The 17365-nt window shown below is 38.4% G+C and overlaps 1 protein-coding gene and 1 pseudogene across 2 annotated transcripts; both read left to right on the top strand.

The window, feature by feature from the left end:
* The first annotated feature begins 496 nt into the window (after positions 1-496).
* Positions 497-1507, top strand: LOC135598865 (glutathione S-transferase U17-like). The gene is made up of 2 exons (XM_065093281.1): positions 497-860; positions 962-1507. The coding sequence occupies exons 1-2, from the start codon at positions 534-536 to the stop codon at positions 1313-1315; spliced, it is 681 nt and encodes a 226-aa protein (XP_064949353.1). The 5' UTR covers positions 497-533; the 3' UTR covers positions 1316-1507.
* Positions 1508-15332: 13825 nt separating this feature from the next.
* On the top strand, positions 15333-16396 carry LOC103997954 (glutathione S-transferase U17-like; annotated as a pseudogene). The gene is made up of 2 exons (XR_010481731.1): positions 15333-15749; positions 15850-16396. The product of XR_010481731.1 is annotated as a glutathione S-transferase U17-like (transcript).
* The last annotated feature ends 969 nt before the right edge of the window (positions 16397-17365 follow it).

Below are 17365 nucleotides of genomic sequence, written 5' to 3'. Positions count from 1 at the left end.
AATATTAACATGTGTTATAAGAAAAGAGATGAACTATCAAGATAGTTTGGTACATTAAAGGATTGAAAGACTTAGATTATACATATTAGGATTGACTCATAATTTAAAACTTAAATAAGGGATTTACTCGACAATACAAAAGTCATCTTTCAAACAATAAAAATAATTACAAAAAAAAAGAACAATGATAACAATAGCAAATGTAAGGATATATATATATATATATATATATATATATATATCGCGAGTCAAAGGTTCTTGGTCAAACAGGGAGTCAAAGGTTCTTCATTGTCCATGAAAACAAAATTTGATGAAGCCGACATTTATGATGACATCGCTTGCGCCAACAATGAATGCGGGGACTCCCTACGTCGTCACTGCAGACGCTTTATTTCTATCGCAATTCATCGCTGCCTTGTTGCCCAAGATGGACAGCAGCTTCCAAGAAGCATCACCCCTTATTATATATACGAACGAAGCCTAGGCGTTGCTGCCTCTCATACCGAAGAAGGGAGAAGAAGAAGAAGAAGGCAATGGCAGCGGAGGCAGGAGAAGTGAGGCTGATAGGGGCGTGGCCGAGCCCGTTCGTGCTGCGCCCGAGGGTCGCCCTGAACCTGAAGGTGGTGGAGTACGAGTTCCTGCAGGAGAAGTTCGGGGAGAAGAGCGAGCTGCTTCTCAGATCCAACCCTGTGTACAAGAAGATCCCCGTCCTCCTCCACCACGACAAGCCCGTCTGCGAGTCGATGATCATCGTGGAGTACGTCGACGGGGCCTGGGCTAATTCCGGCCACGCCATCTTGCCGGCCGACCCCTACGAGCGCGCCCTCCACCGCTTCTGGGCCTTCTACATCGACGACAAGGTTCGCATGCCTCCATCAATTTCCGACCTCTGTTTTCTTGGTCTACAAATTTTCTACGATCATCGACATGAATGATGATGATTGAATCCTTCTGCACGCAGTGGTTCCCGTCAATGTTCGGCATCGCAAAGGCTGAAACAGAGGAGGCCAAGGCCGAATCCGCAGAGCAAGCGTGGGCCGGGCTGAAGCTGCTCGAGGAGGCGTTTGAGAAGCTGAGCAAGGGCAAAGCCTTCTTCGGCGGGGACATCATCGGTTACGTCGACATCGCTCTCGGTTCCTACCTGGGATGGGCGAAGGTGATCGAGCAGATGACCGGCCTCAAGTTGTTCGACGAGGAGAAGACGCCTCTGCTCGCGGTTTGGGCGGAGAGTTTCTGCACCCATGAGGCCGTGAAGGAGGTGATGCCGGAGACGGAGAAGCTGATGGAGTTCGCCAAGATGCGTCTGGGGAAATAGAAGGAGTCTCCTGCAAATTAAAGACAAGGAATTGTGGTGGTCACTTGGAGTGGCTTCAGGGTGTCGCTGTTGTGGTGAAATCCGTGGAGAATAATGTCTCCGACAGTAGTTTTCTGTGAGGTGGCTTTTTGTGTTTGCTCATGATGTTGTGTTGGTGATCAATAAAGGATACCACCATCTTGTTGGATTCGATGGGCGATCTCCAAACGTTGCTTTGATGTTTTTGTTCTCATAGGTTATCGTCAGCACACAACTACCGATCTTCCGAATGCCGATGGCGAGGCCGACAACTGCTTTTGACAGCCGCCATTAACGCCGCCATCCGAGCCATATATTTCGATCATTGTCTTGTTCTTATGTCTCACTTCCCACCGTTAAATACGAAGTCAGACTTTGTTGTGTCACGGTAGAGTTCGAAGAGGAGAAGAGGCAACAGCTACAAGCGGAGAAGAGAGTGACATCTATTTTTAAAGTTAGAAATCATCTATCTACTCGTACATATAGCTGGTCTTAGCTATTTGTGTGGAGACATTAATGTAAGTGTTCATTAAAAAATAAGCTAGATGGTTATTTGTGTAGGGATATTACTATAAGTGTTCATTAAAAAATAAGTTAGATGATTAATGATACTTAATCATCAGATAATAATTCTATAGTCTTAATTATATATTTGGTCCTTACACTTAAGACATAAAAATATGTCTTATTTGAATACTCTATTTTTTAATATCAGACTTATATGTATGAAAGTTTCGGATCTAATACAAACGATATTGGGAATGACAACCAACTTTATAAAGGTAATTGAGTATCAATAAAGAATCATCCACTCTTAATATCATGAGAGAAATATCTTGTATGTTTTCACTCATACAAATCTCTAGCCAAGGTCAATCAAATGAATCCGATAAGCGTGAGATTTAAATTGAGAGATAAGTTCTCCGGAAGAATCCGATTAGAGTAAGACTTGGAAGGATTCTATATGGGCATGAGAGCACTATACCCGGTATATGATCTGTAGGATAGTAGATGGATGATGGACTATTGATATACAATAAATTAGAGCAAACATGTCTAGTGGATTAGATCTCTTGTATTGTTTGAGGACTATGACGTAGTGGCCTAGTATGTCAATAGTCACTAAGTTGAGTGAATTATTACAAGGATAATAATTCACTAAGTCAGAAGAAATTATGACATGTGCAACTCACAATCAGCTCGATATTGGGCCTAGAGGGTCAGACACATATAATGGATCACACGACAAATAGAGTATTGAATATGAGATATATGATAAGCCCCTATTTTAATGGATCCTTGGAAGAGACCAAATAGAGCTTAGAATTATTATTGGATGATGATCTAATATCTCTTAAGCTAGGGGTAATTGGATAAAGATCTAATACCCAATAAGAAGGATCCATTAGAGTTAATTAAAAGTGACTATAAATAAGAGTTGGGACTTAAATGATTATATGTTAAAGATTTGTATAAGCCCATCAAAGTTAAAGATAAACCTTCTACTATGGACGATAAAGAATGAGAAATTCAACATAAAAAAGCTATTGCCTATATTAGAAGATGGATGTATATAAACTTACATGAGCATATTTCTGATAAAACTAGAGCTGATATTGTTTGGCAAAAGTTAGAAAACCTCTTTGTGAAAAAGACAATAGGAAATAGAATTTCTCTTCTTAGAAGGCTTGTAAAATTGAAGTATAAAGATGGTGGTAACATTGTTGAGCACATAAACCTATTTCAGAGTCTTGCAAACAAGTTGGTTACTTCTCAGCTATTTACCAAAAAGTTGGGAAACGTATGTGGTGACTATTTACAACTCCACGCCAGAGGAAACTCTAACTATAGATATGGTTAAAGACAGTTTGCTAAATGAAGATACTAGAAGGAAAGAACGGGGTGAATCTTCTTCTGGGGCATTTGTTACTGAAAAACAAGAAAGATATGGAAGAAGTCATAGCAGAAATCCACATAGTTATAGAGGAATATCCAAGTCTAGAAGAGATATCAAATGTTTTCACTGTAACAGGATAGGTCACATGAAGAAAGAGTGTAGGTTTTGGAAGTGAGAACAGAATGAAATGAAGAAAAATGAGAAAGAGACTAATACAGTTGTTGCTGAAGGTAATATCACTATTGTTTGTGATGAAGGTTGTGTTAGTCTTATAGCTTAGGACAGTAATTGGGTAATTGACTCTGGTGGTTCATTTCATGTTACCTCTTATGGTGATTTCTTTAGATCTTACACTATTGGTGATTTTGGTAATGTCAGAATGGGAAACAGTGGTACATCTAAGATTATGGGTATTGGAGATATTTGCTTGGAGACCAGTATTGGAGCAAATTGATACTCAAAGATATAAGACATGTTCCAAATATTCGTCTTAACTTGATATCTACACGTAGACTTGATGATGAGGGCTTTGCACACTATTTTGGTGAAAGCAAATGGAAACTCACTAAAGGTTCTTTGATTATGGCAAGAGGAAAGAAATTTAACTCTTTTTATGTCATGGAAGCTAAGCTACATAAATGAGAGATTAATGCAATTCAAAAAGGTGAAAGTATAGATCTTTGGCATAAGAGGCTTGGTCATATCAGAAGGGACTTCAAACTCTTACTAGAAAGCAGTTCTTACCAGAGTTGCAAGGTACATTTATTAAATCTTGTGATCATTGCTTAGCTGGAAAAACACATAGAGTTACATTTCAAACATATCCATCATCTAGAAGATCAGATGTTATTGATTTAGTTCATACTGATGTTTGTACTATGCAAACTAGAACTCTTGGAGGTGCTCTTTATTTTGTTACTTTTATTGATGACCATTCTAGAAAAATGTGGGCTTTTGCTTTGAAATCTAAAGACCAGGTACTCGATGTTTTCAATGAGTTTCATGCCAGTGTTAAAAGAGAAACTGATAGAAAACTAAAGTGTATTCGATCAGATAATGGTGGCGAGTACAGGGGTCATTTTGAGAATTATTGCAGGTTCTATGATATTAGACTTGAGAAAACAGTTCCTAAAACTCCTCAATAGAATGGTGTGGTAGAAAGGATGAACAGAACCATTGAAGAAAGGATTAGGTGTATGCTTTCCCACGCCAAGTTACCAAAGTCATTTTGAGGGGAGGCTATGAGAACTACAATTGATCTGATAAGTCTTTCTCCATCAGTTCCTCTAAAAGGTGATATTCCAGAGAGAGTATGGAGAGGAAAAGATATATCTTATAATCATTTAAGAGTCTTTGGGTGTAAAGTATTTGTTCATATTCCCAAATATGAGAGATCCAAGTTTGATAGTAAAGCAAAAGCATTTATTTTCTTGGGATATGGTCATGAAGAGTTTGAGTACAGATTATGGGATCCAGTGAACAAGAAGATTATTATAAGCAAAGATGTTGTGTTTCTTGAAGACCAATTAATTGATGATGGTAATCATATTGAGAAGCCAGAAACCTCTGTTTATATTCCTTGGAGTTTGGGTCCAGTTTCTTCACCTATAGTTCATGATAATCATGGGAGAGATGAACAAGAAGATTGTGGTGAGAATACCAGTGATGATACACCTATAGTTGATGATGCTGAATCAACTGAACATGCACCTCCACCACCAGTTGAGATTCCATTGAGAAGATCCACTAGAGAGCGACAACCCTCTACTAGATATCCTCCACATGAGTATGTTATGCTTACTGATGGGGGAGAGCCAGAAACTTACCAAGAAGCTATTCTACATGAGAATAAGAGTGAGTGGGTTAAAGCCATGCAAGAAGAGATGAGATCCTTGCTTGAGAACCACACCTATGACTTGGTAAAGCTGCTGAAAGAGAAGAAAGCTCTCAAGAATAAGTGGGTTTATAAATTGAAGACTGAAAACAATAGCTCACAATAAAGATACAAGGTACGACTAGTTGTGAAAGGATTCAGTCAAAAGAAAAGCATTGACTTTGAAGAAATATTTTCTCCAATTGTGAAAATGTCTTCTATCCGAGTTGTTCTTGGTTTAGCTGCCCGCTTGAATTTAGAAGTTGAGCAACTTGATGTAAAAACAGTATTTCTTCATGGTGACTTAGAAGAAGAAATTTACATGGAGCAACCAGAAGGTTTCAAAGTCAAGAGAAAAGAAAATATGGTGTGTAAGCTTAGGAAAAGCTTATGTGGACTCAAACAAGCACATAGACAGTGGTATAAGAAGTTTGATTTCTTTATGATGAGCCAAGGGTATGATAAAACAATATCTGATCATTGTGTATTTATGAAGAAATTTTCAGATGATGATTTTATTATTTTACTGCTATATGTTGATGATATGCTGATTGTTGGCTATGATGTTGAAAAAATTAGAAAGCTTAAAAGAGAGCTAAGTAAGTCTTTTGCCATGAAAGACTTGGGATCGGTGAAACAAATACTTGGCATAAAGATTCTTCGTGATAGGAAGAAAAGGAAGATTTGGCTATCTCAGGAGACTTACATTGAAAAGGTTCTTGAAAGATTCAACATGAGTAAATGCAAAGCAGTTTGTTCTCCACTTGCAAGCCATTTCAAGCTTAGTTCGAAACAATGTCCTACAAGTGAGAAAGAAAAAGAAGAAATGTCCAAAGTGTCTTACTTATCTGTAGTAGGCAATTTGATGTATGCTATGGTTTGTACTAGGCCAGATATAGCTCATGCAGTTGGAGTTGTCAGCCGATTTCTCTCTAATCCTGAAAAGGAACATTGGGCAACAATGAAATATATATTAAGATATCTAAGATGTACTTCCAGATTATGTTTATGTTTTGGTAATGATGAACCTGTGTTAGAAGGGTACACAGATGCAGATATGGCAGGTGATACTGATTCTAGGAAGTCTACTTCGGGATTCTTGATGACATTTGTAGGAGGAGCAGTCTCTTGGCAGTCTAAGTTACAGAAGTATGTTGCTCTATCAACCACAGAAGCAGAATACATAGCAATTACTGAAGCTTGCAATGAAGCTTTATAGATGAAAAAGTTTTGTACAGGAATTGGGCTTGAAACAGGAAGGATATACTGTTTACTGTGATAGTCAGAGTGCCATTCACCTCTCCAAGAATTCAATATACCATTCTAGATCCAAGCATATTGATGTGAGATATCACTGGATTCGTGATGTGCTTGAGATGAAAGAATTACAATTGGAAAAAGTGCATACTAATGAGAATGAATCAGATATGTTGACAAAGTCTTTGCCTAAGGAGAAACTTGAAGCATGTAGGTAAAGAGCGGGCTTAGTACAGTCAACCATATGAGCTGGAGGGGGAGTAAGCGAAAAGCGGGCTTAGTACAGCCCACCATATAAGCTGGAGGGGGAGAATTGTTGGGTCCAGCCCATATGTGGGCTTGGACAATTGGGCCTATTGAGCCCAAATCACTAATTGAAAGAAAGGGCAAAAGGTGAGGGTAGCAAAAAAATTAGAGCGTGCAGCGTGCGTGTGTGCAAATGAGCGTGTAGCGAGTGACGACGCAGAGAGAGAAAGAGAGAGAGAAAGTAAGGTTTCTGAGCTTTCTGCTTGACGATCGATGGCCAAACATTGTCAGTTTTGACCCAAATTTTATGTAGAGAATCCTTGCAGCAAACTCTACAATCCTAACAGTGTTGATCTACAGTTTATCCTCTCTAAGGTACTTTCCTGCTATATCCATTTTGTGAGACCTAGAATTCTCTTATGAGGAGATCCACCCTATGTGATGAATATATACTATTCTTGAGCTAAGATCTATGATCTTGATATTATTGTGATCTTCTTATTATTCTAGAGAAGACCTATTGTAAACCTGTTATCATTACTATTAATAATGGAAGTGTGAGGTGGACTACGGTCCCGTGGTTTTTTTCACATTGGGTTTTCCACGTTAAAAGATTTGGTCTCACTGTGTGATTGATTTTTTGCTCTATTGTTTATGCTGTGCTGGTTGATATTTTCATTTGGATATCAAGTTGGTATTTTGATGAGGAACCCATTTTGATACACAAAGAGGAAAAAAATATTCCGCTTTAACAGGTTTTTTCCCAACAGATGCAAACTATCCCCTCTATATATAAGGAATAAAAGCTAACTCTCGACATAATCCCGATTGACTTTTTTTTTTGAGAAAAATTAATACCCAAAAAGAACCTCGGATTAACTTGAATGTTAGAGGGACCAAGTCAGGAAACTTCTCTCGATATCGATCTTAGTACATATGACAATTCGGAGGATCGACTTCCCACCTCGGAGCCACTCTAGAATCACCTACACTCTTATGCCTTTGGGTTTGGATAATATCGGATTGACTCGGACGTGGACGACGAAATGCCCTAACAAAGGACAAACAAATTTAACAAGTTTTAATTACAAGAAAATAAAAGATTTTACAATAATCATGTATTGCATACGCAAATGATCCATGCACATGCATAATAATAATGTCATTTAGAAACAAGCGAACTGATCCTAATCATTTATACATGCATCTTATCATTCATTATGTTACAGTTGGTTCACTCACATACGATTGAAAGATAATGGATAATAACCATTCCAGTCATGACTTTCTCACCCTCACAAAGTAGAAAACGGTGTAGAATAGTCATAGATGATTGCTACTAAATAAACGAAATACAAATTATCATAAGCGAAGAGTGTACGAGAATAAATGGTCGTAACTTATATATATAATATCCTTAATTTTCTTTATAAATCAAGATATCTTGGGCAGATATTTGATTTGTTTATTATTTTCCTTGTAATAATTTTTTCAGTTACCTCTTTCAAATTTCAACTTTGCGTCATTTATTTCTTGAATTGGTTTAAGAGATTTTAATTAGAGCATAAAATATATTTGGTGAAGACGAATGCATTAAGAAAAAGTAGGTGAAGGTGTATGTACTTTGTGTACAAACATTTGGTGGTTGTCTTTGATTACCATTCGATTCGGCTTGCGGTAGTTCACCGATTTCAAATCAAATTAGAATTAGTCCTATGTTTCGATTTTTTATTTTGAAAACTAGGAAACGATCGTTTGGTCAAACATGGAGTCAAAAGTTCTACTTTGTTCATGGAAACAAAATTAGATGTGGAATCTGATGAATACGGGGACTCCCTGCGTCGTCACTGCAGACGCACGCTTTATTTCTATAGCAATTCATCGCTGCCTTTGTTGCCCAAGAAGCAGGACAGCAGCTTCCAAGATGCGTCTGGGGAAATAGAAGGAGTCTCCTGAAATTAAAGACAAGGAATCGTGGTTGTCACTTGGAGTGGCTTCAGGATCTCGCTGTTGTGGTGAAATCCGTGGAGAATAATGTCACCGACAGTAGTTTTCTGTGAGGTGGCCTTTTTGTGTTTGCTCATGATGTTGTGTCGGTGATCAATAAAGGATACCATTGTGTTGGATTCGATGGGCGATCTCCAAAGGTTGCTTTGACTTTTTTGTTCTCGTATATTATCGTCAGCACATAACTACCCATTTTCATGAATTGGGATGGCATTGAGGATGCTTTCATGACCTCCATAAGTTTTGAGATCAGCAATGGTGGATCAGTGAGAGTTTGGAAGGATAACTGGATAGAATATGAAGCTTTATCCTCTTATGTTCTCCCATCAAAGTTCTTTCACTACTCATCCTAATGCCTGCCTTTGGGTAAAAGCACACAGCACTTGCATTTGCTGCCTTTGGATTAATTGTGCAAACAAGTTGAATATGGATTGGTTGAACTCTGCTCGGCTTGTGGTTTATGTGGAATGAATGAACGCAACAAATACATCTTTCAGCAGCCACACTGTGTCGTAGGCGACTCGGTAATCTTTTTGTCAACTCTTTCTCCTGTTCTATCTGTCCTTCAACTGATTTCGACAAAGTAGGAGACTAATCTCCATCTTTCTTCTAGTAAAAAAGGAACAGCACGCCGCAGAAGATCCAAAATATTGCAAGTGGAAGAAGATTTCTGTGAGAAAGTAGAGGCAGATTGCTGTCGGTCTTCCAAGATTTCATCGCAGAGTTTCTTCTCATTGGTGCGTTGACGTAGCGATGTGAAGGGTCGATGCATGGAGGCGACGTCAAACTTGATTCGGTGAGACAGTTCGTCTAAAAAATCATTTTCAACAGTTCGGGAATGTGTTGAGTCTTCCATTAGCCATTAGTCAACGCCTTGCCTTGCTCTGCAAGAAGCTCTCCCTACAAGGGCGAACCCGAGTGTGGCTGCCTCTCAACTCGGAGATCCATGGCAACGGCAGAGGGAGTAGAGGTGAAGCTGATCGGGACATGGCCGGGCCCGTTCGTGCTGCGTGCGAGTGGACGACCTCGGATACGTCGACATCGCCTTGGGGGGCTTCCTGGGGTGGCTGAAGGTCATGGAGAAGACTAGTGGTGTGAAGTTCATCAACGAGGAGAAGATGCCTCTGCTTGCGAGGTGGGCGGAGAGGTTCTGCGCCCACGAGGCAGTGAAGGCGGTGATGCCGGAGCCAGAGAGGTTAGAGGAGTTCGCTAGGAAGCGTGCCGCCGGTGCCAAAACTCCTCCGGCAAACTAAAAAACCTTTAAGATGGCCATTATATATATATATATATATATATATATATATATATATATATTGTGTGTTGAATAATATATTACACGTATTAATAAAGGATTTCTTTGACAGTAGTAAACATGTGTTTGAAATAAATTTGATATTTTATAAAAAATGTTATTACTATTAAACTTTCCTATGATGATGTAATTTTGATAAAAATACTTGTTCACAACCATACTCACCTACGATCATTGGCATATCATCCGTGCCTCCTCTATGACCTTCCACTCCCCATGACTCTCAACACTATCGGTATCATCTCGCCCTCGACTAATTATCTATTCTGTTTTTGTTGCAACCTTCGTTGTACTCTTTTGTGTCACTACTATCAAATCGTCACTACCACCTCGCTCTCCATTGGTTGCCAAAAGCAAAAGGGGCGACAGTGGTGAAGAGGAAGAGCTCCTTGTCACTAATGAGAAGGGACGGGATAATAATGACGAAGGCGGAGGAGGCGGCTACTTGAAATCAAGGTGGCTATGTTGGTGGCAATAATTTGTTTGTAGCTAAAAGCAAGGGTAGTGCGGAAAAATATTTTCATTAAAGTGAAAACAAAGGGTATTGTAAAACCTAATTAGAGAGACAACGTCAGATACATGCCCAACAATAAATATTATTTTAGGTAAAATATAAAAAAAATCACTGGAAGAGGAAGACGAACAGAGTTGTGTTAGACAATAAATTTATTTTATCTTAATAAACAAACTCAATCAGCGTATCAAAAATTTCAAATTAAATATTAGATTTATTATAATGTCATAAGAGAGATTAGAAGAAAGAAAAGGGAAGCAGGTAGTTGAGGAATATAGGACGAAGCAATACTATGCCTCGATAAAGCCAACACATTGGATTGCACAACTTATGTGAGACGACAAACTTAACAATGTGATAAGATAATATTAAATAAGCTTAATTGTTTCTTATTCAAAGTAGGCCTATTATAGGGCTAATTATAGATTACCCTATATAGTTAGACTTTTTTAGTGTTTTATCTAGATTTAAAAAATATATACTGAAATCATTATAATTATGATAGTGAAATATTTAATCTCATTTATCTTAACGGCTTTATCGATAGAAGATATAATATGTGAGAGCATATACATGAATGAAACAAAAATGATAGGTAAAAAGGTAATTTCAATGATGGTGGTGGGCTAATTACATATTACCTCTTATAGTTAGACCTCCTTAGTATCTTTGTCTTTAGACTTCAAAAATTTATATTGAAATCCCTATGAAAGTGACACATTGAACCCCATTTACCCTAATGTTATCGGTTTTACTAACAAAAGATACAGCACGTGACGACACGTGCATGAATGACAAGAAAATGATGGGCAAAAAGATAATTTCAATAGTGATGACAGGCTAATTATATATTACCCCATATAGTTAGACCTATTTAGCATCTCAATCCCTATATTTTAAAAATTTATATTACAATCCCTATAGTTATGAAAGTGAAATATTTAACCCAATTTACCTTAATGTCATCAGCTTTGTCGATGGAAGATACAACACGTGATACCACATGCATGAATAAAGCAAAAACGATGGGCAAAAAGGTAATTTCATTGGTAATGGAAGATGGCGGCACCGTGGGTAGCTATTGTGGCAGTGATTAGCGACAACAACATAGTAGTTAACTTTGTCGATGTTGATTCGAACATCGACAATGAGGAGGAAGAGGAGGAAGGTAAGGCATTTGTGTTGGCTTCGCACCACTCTGCCTCATCTTCCTCCTCTAATGTTGCTCTACATTTACATCGACGTCAAAGAAGGAAGAGGAGGCAAGTGAGACATCTACGTTAGCGACATACTTAAATCCTCGGATGACGACTTCATCCAGTGGCATGGTGGATTTAAGGAAGGGGTAATGGGTAGCGAGAAGGAGGGAGAGGTTGCAAGCAAGCTCAGTGAAGAGGCGTGTCTACTTTAAGCCCTCGAGCTTTAGTCGACGTGCGAATGACACATATGCCTTGATCATAATGGCGTGGTTGGCTTCTAAATCAACTCTGCTCACAATCGGAGGGGATTCGATCAAATGACAAGGATTGATCAAAACACAAAATGAAGGCCCAAACAGTATAGATCTGATGATAGGAGAGACAACAAAGTCTCATCCTCCTTTTCGCTCACCTCTAGTGTCATGGTGGTGGGGGAAAGGATCAGAAAGATGGTAATGATGCATATGATGAGTGAGACGATGAAGAAACAATGGATTGCTCTATTGCAATTAGCCTTCGGATTGAGAATCGCCAATTTAGCTAGTGTTTGAAGATCGATCAACCGTATCCACTCTACCTCACCTGCCTCCTCTTCCTCCTACCTCTTTATCGTTAGTGACGCAGATGCCTCACCTGCCTTTTGTTATTCTTCCAATGTCAATGCAAGCACAAACCGTCGTTAGAAGAGGCAGAGTGGTGCACTACTAATGTAGATGCCACACCTCCCTCCTCTTCCTCTGGTGCACTACCAACACAGATGCTTCATCACTCTACCTCCTCTTCCTCCTCGTCATCAATGTTAGAATTGATATCGGCTAGGCTAATCATCACGTCGTTGTCACCGACCACCACCACAATAGCCACCCATGGTGCCACCGTTCACCATCACCATTGAAATTACGATGCTACCGTTCGCCACCACTATTGAAATTACTTTTTGTCTATTGCTTTCATATCATTCATGCACGAGCTATCACGTGCTATATCTTCCATTTGTAAAGTTGATGATATTAGGGTAAAGGAGATTATCTATTTTACTTTTAGAACTATAGAAATTTTAATATAAATTTTTTTATGTCTAGCAATTGGAATGCTAAAAATGTCTCTTATGTAATTAGGTCGCCTAGGGTGGTACCATTCTCTTATGGAGGATCGATAGACGTTACCCCTAACATATTGCTATATTGATATTGAGGAGTTTCATACATTAATTAATATAAATTATTTATAATAAAATTTTAAAATTATATAGATATGTCAATTCTGATTATTTTAAAATTTAAAATTTATTTATTGCAGAAAACTAAAATTTTTGAATGAACACTAATTTCACTAAAAAGAACCTTTACTATAGCTAAATATATTTTTATTCCCTTCTAAATATTTCTACAAAGCATGAGTTTTTTAGGTTGACATTAAAAAATATTTTTTTAATAAAAATATTAATATGTGTGAGATGAAAAGAGATGAACTAAGAGATTCTTAAAATTGATAGAGTTATAAAAGGTTGTTTTGGTATCTGATCTTCAAATTTTGACATATTATTATACCGAGGTGGATAAATTTTTATATGACTTGAGTCAAAATAAAAAAAGATTGAACCAGTCAAACTATAATTTGATTAAATGAAGATAGATAGACACAGGTAGGTAAGCTATCTTGTAACAAACAAGATGAACTTGCAATACGAATATATTGCATGTTTGAAGCCCTAAAAGTAATGATTATATATTAACTACAACAAAGTTCATGAAAACCAACTGTACGTGCAATATGAATATAGTAAGGAGGGCACAATTAGAAGGAGGCATATTTCATACCAAGAACGATGAATAAAATCCTTACATTACCTGCAAAATTCTCAAAAAAATTTTGATTCTAATCTTGAAATCTTATCATATACATGAAGGATAATAAGAAATATGTTGGCGGCCGATCACCATCCGACACCTATTGTCATGTGGAGATGAAAAAGAAAAAATCTCAGTCACCCTCCGTTTACTCATCGACGTGGACAACAATCTAATGGGATGGTTTGGACCTATATTTTCCTTAGCCCACATGGATAAAACATTAGAGAAAGATGTTAGGGTAGCTGCTGACTATCCCCTTCATAGACCAGGTATAAAAGCTAACCCTTGGCATTATGCTAAGGGACTTTTTTTTTTTGATAAAAACTAATATCCCAAAAAAAATCTCGAACTAACTTAAACATTAGAAGGATCGAGTTAGGAAACTTATCTTGACGTCGGTCTTAGTGCAGGCGACACTTCGGAGGATGACTTTCCACCTCGGAATCACTCCAGAATCATCTCAGAGCCACTTAGAACACTCTTATGCTTTCGGGTTTGGACAATATCAGGTTGACTCGGACGTCAAAGATATTACAACAACAAAGGATAAACAAATTTAACAAATTTTAATTACAAGAAGTTTTTTTTTTTTTACAATAATCATGCATTGCACGCGCAAATGATCCATGCACATGCATAATAATAATGTCATTTAGAAAGAAGCGAACTGATCCTAATCATTTATACATGCATCTTATCATTCATTATGTTACAGTTGGTTCACTCGCATACTACTGAAACGTGATGGACAATGACCATTCATTCATGGCGTTTGATGATTAATGCAAATAAAAAAAGAAACAACTTTGTATAGTGAGGAATATATAGTATGATAGTCATTACTTTCTCACCCTCACAAGTAGAAAACGGTGTAGAATAGTCATAGATGATTGCTACTAAATAAAAGAAATACAAATTATCATAAGCGAAGAGTGTACGAGAATAAAGGATAGTAACTTATATATATAATATCCTTAATTTTCTTTATAAATCAAGATATCTTGGGCAGATATTTGATTTGTTTATTATTTTCCTTGTAATGAATTTTCAGTTACCTCTTTCAAATTTCAACTTTGCGTCATTTATTTCTTGAATTGGTTTAAGAGATTTTAATTAGAGCATAAAAGATGTTTGGTGAAGACGAATGCATTGAGAAGAAAAAGTAGGTGAAGGTCTATGTGCTTTGTGTACAAACATTTGGTGGTAGTCTTTGATTACCATTCGATTCGGCTTGCGGTAGTTCACCGATTTCAAATCAAATTAGAATTAGTCCTCGGTGATTAGGTTTCGATTTTTTATTTTGAAAACTAGGAAGCGATCATTTTGGTTTTAAATCATTTAAATATTTAAAAAATATATATAAATCACGTATACAACTATGGTACAGAGGCTAAAATATTAAATTTAAATCAATTAATATGGATTCAAGTCAAAAGAGATATTTAGTTGGTTTAAAAATTTTAAAATTTTATTTCTTTATGCCAGCTTTGCCCATTACAATTATACATCTATTTTTAAAATTTAAAAATAAAATTATTTTTTATATTTTAAATTATTCTTTTTATATTGACATCATTATATTTGTCAATATTTCAATGGACATAATATAGGTTGATTATAAAGATATTTGATTCCGTAGTCATCGGGTATGAATCACATGTCTCGCGATATATATATATATATATATTGGTCATCCTTGTCCATGGAAACAAAATTTGATGAAGCCGACAATTATGACGACATCGCTTGGTCCACGAATGAAAACGGGAACTCCCTGCGTCGTCACGGCACATGCTTTATTTCTATTGCAATTAATCGCTGCCATCTTGTCCAAGACAAACTTCGAAGAAGCAATCACTCCTTATCCTCTAAACGAAGCCCGGGCGTTGGTTGCCTCTCATACCAAAGAAGGGAGAAGAAGAAGAAGAAGCCAATGGCACCGGGGGCAGGAGAAGTGAGGCTGATCGGGGCGTGGCCGAGCTCCTTCGTGCTGCGCCCCAGGGTCGCCCTGAACCTGAAGGGGGTGGAGTACGAGTTCCTGCAGGAGAAGTTCGGGGAGAAGAGCGAGCTGCTTCTCAGATCCAACCCTGTGTACAAGAAGATCCCCGTCCTCCTCCATCACGACAAGCCCGTCTGCGAGTCGATGATCATCGTGGAGTACGTCGACGGGGCCTGGGCTAATTCCCCACGCCATCTTGCCGGCCGACCCCTACGAGCGCGCCCTCCACCGCTTCTGGGCCGTCTACATCGACGACAAGGTTCGCATGCCTCCATCAATTTCTGACCTCTGTTTTCTTGGTCTATAAATTTTCTACGATCATCGACATGAATGATGATGACTGAATCCTCTGCACGCAGTGGTTCCCGTCAATGTTCGGCATCGCAAAGGCTGAAACAGAGGAGGCCAAGGCCGAATCCGCAGAGCAAGCGTGGGCCGGGCTGAAGCTGCTCGAGGAGGCGTTTGAGAAGCTGAGCAAGGGCAAAGCCTTCTTCGGCGGGGACACCATCGGTTACGTCGACATCGCTCTCGGTTCCTACCTGGGATGGGCGAAGGTGATCGAGCAGATGACCGGCCTCAAGTTGTTCGACGAGGAGAAGACGCCTCTGCTCGCGGTTTGGGCGGAGAGGTTCTGCACCCATGAGGCCGTGAAGGAGGTGATGCCGGAGACGGAGAAGCTGATGGAGTTCGCCAAGATGCGTCTGGGGAAATAGAAGGAGTCTCCTGCAAATTAAAGACAAGGAATTGTGGTGGTCACTTGGAGTGGCTTCAGGGTGTCGCTGTTGTGGTGAAATCCGTGGAGAATAATGTCACCGACAGTAGTTTTCTGTGAGGTGGCCTTTTTGTGTTTGCTCATGATGTTGTGTTGGTGATCAATAAAGGATACCACCATCTTGTTGGATTCGATGGGCGATCTCCAAACGTTGCTTTGCTGTTTTTGTTCTCATAGGTTATCGTCGGCACACAACTACCGATCTTCCGAATGCCGATGGCGAGGCCGACAACTGCTTTTGACAGCCGCCATTAACGCCGCCATCCGAGCCATATATTTCGATCAATGTCTTGTTCTTATGTCTCACTTCCCACCGTTAAATACGAAGTCAGACTTTGTTGTGTCACGGTAGAGTTCGAAGAGGAGAAGAGGCAACAGCTACAAGCGGAGAAGAGAGTGACATCTGTTTTTAAAGTTCGAAATATACTCGTACATATAGCTGGTCTTATTTGTGTGGGGATACTAATGTAAGTACTTATTAAAAAAAAAAGCTAGATGGTGAATGATATCTTATCGTTAGATAATAATTCTGTAGTCTCAATTGTATATTTGATCCTTAGACTTAAATATCAAAAGATGTCTTATTTGAATACTCTATTTTTTAATATCAAACTAATATGTATGAAAGTTTCGGATCTAGTACAAACGACATTGAGAATGACAGCTAGAGATAATTGAGTATCAATAAAATATCATCTACTTTTAATATCATGAGAGAAATATCTTGTATGTTCTCACTCATACAGATCTCTAGCCAAGGTCAATCAGATTATGATGAATCCGATAAACGTGAGATTTAAATTGAGAGATTAGTTCTCCGGAAGAATCCGACTAAGGTAAGACTCGGAAGGATTCTATATGGGCCTGACAGCACCATACCCGGTATATGATCTTTAGGATAGTAGATGGATGATGGACTATTGATATACAATCAATGAGAGCAAACATATCTAGTGGATTAGATCCCCTGTACTATTTGAGGATTATGACGTAGTGGCATAGTATGTCAATAGTTGATAAGTTGAGTGAATTATTATATGGATAATAATTCACTAAGTCAGAAGAAATTATGACATGTGCAACTCACAACTAGCTCGGTATTG

The sequence above is a fragment of the Musa acuminata genome, chromosome BXJ2-1, assembly GCF_036884655.1.
Source record: "Musa acuminata AAA Group cultivar baxijiao chromosome BXJ2-1, Cavendish_Baxijiao_AAA, whole genome shotgun sequence".
NCBI lineage: Eukaryota > Viridiplantae > Streptophyta > Magnoliopsida > Zingiberales > Musaceae > Musa > Musa acuminata.
The sequence above is the reverse complement of the archived record's forward strand: the minus strand, read 5'-3'. Positions and strand labels throughout refer to the sequence as shown.

What these genes read in the sequence shown, in the direction of transcription:
- LOC135598865 (XM_065093281.1), top strand. Translation starts at nt 534, where the DNA reads ATGGCAGCGGAGGCAGGAGAAGTGAGGCTGATAGGGGCGTGGCCGAGC. An exon ending in CCTTCTACATCGACGACAAG is followed by an intron (nt 861 to 961) that starts GTTCGCATGCCT and finishes TTCTGCACGCAG; the next exon opens with TGGTTCCCGTCAATGTTCGG.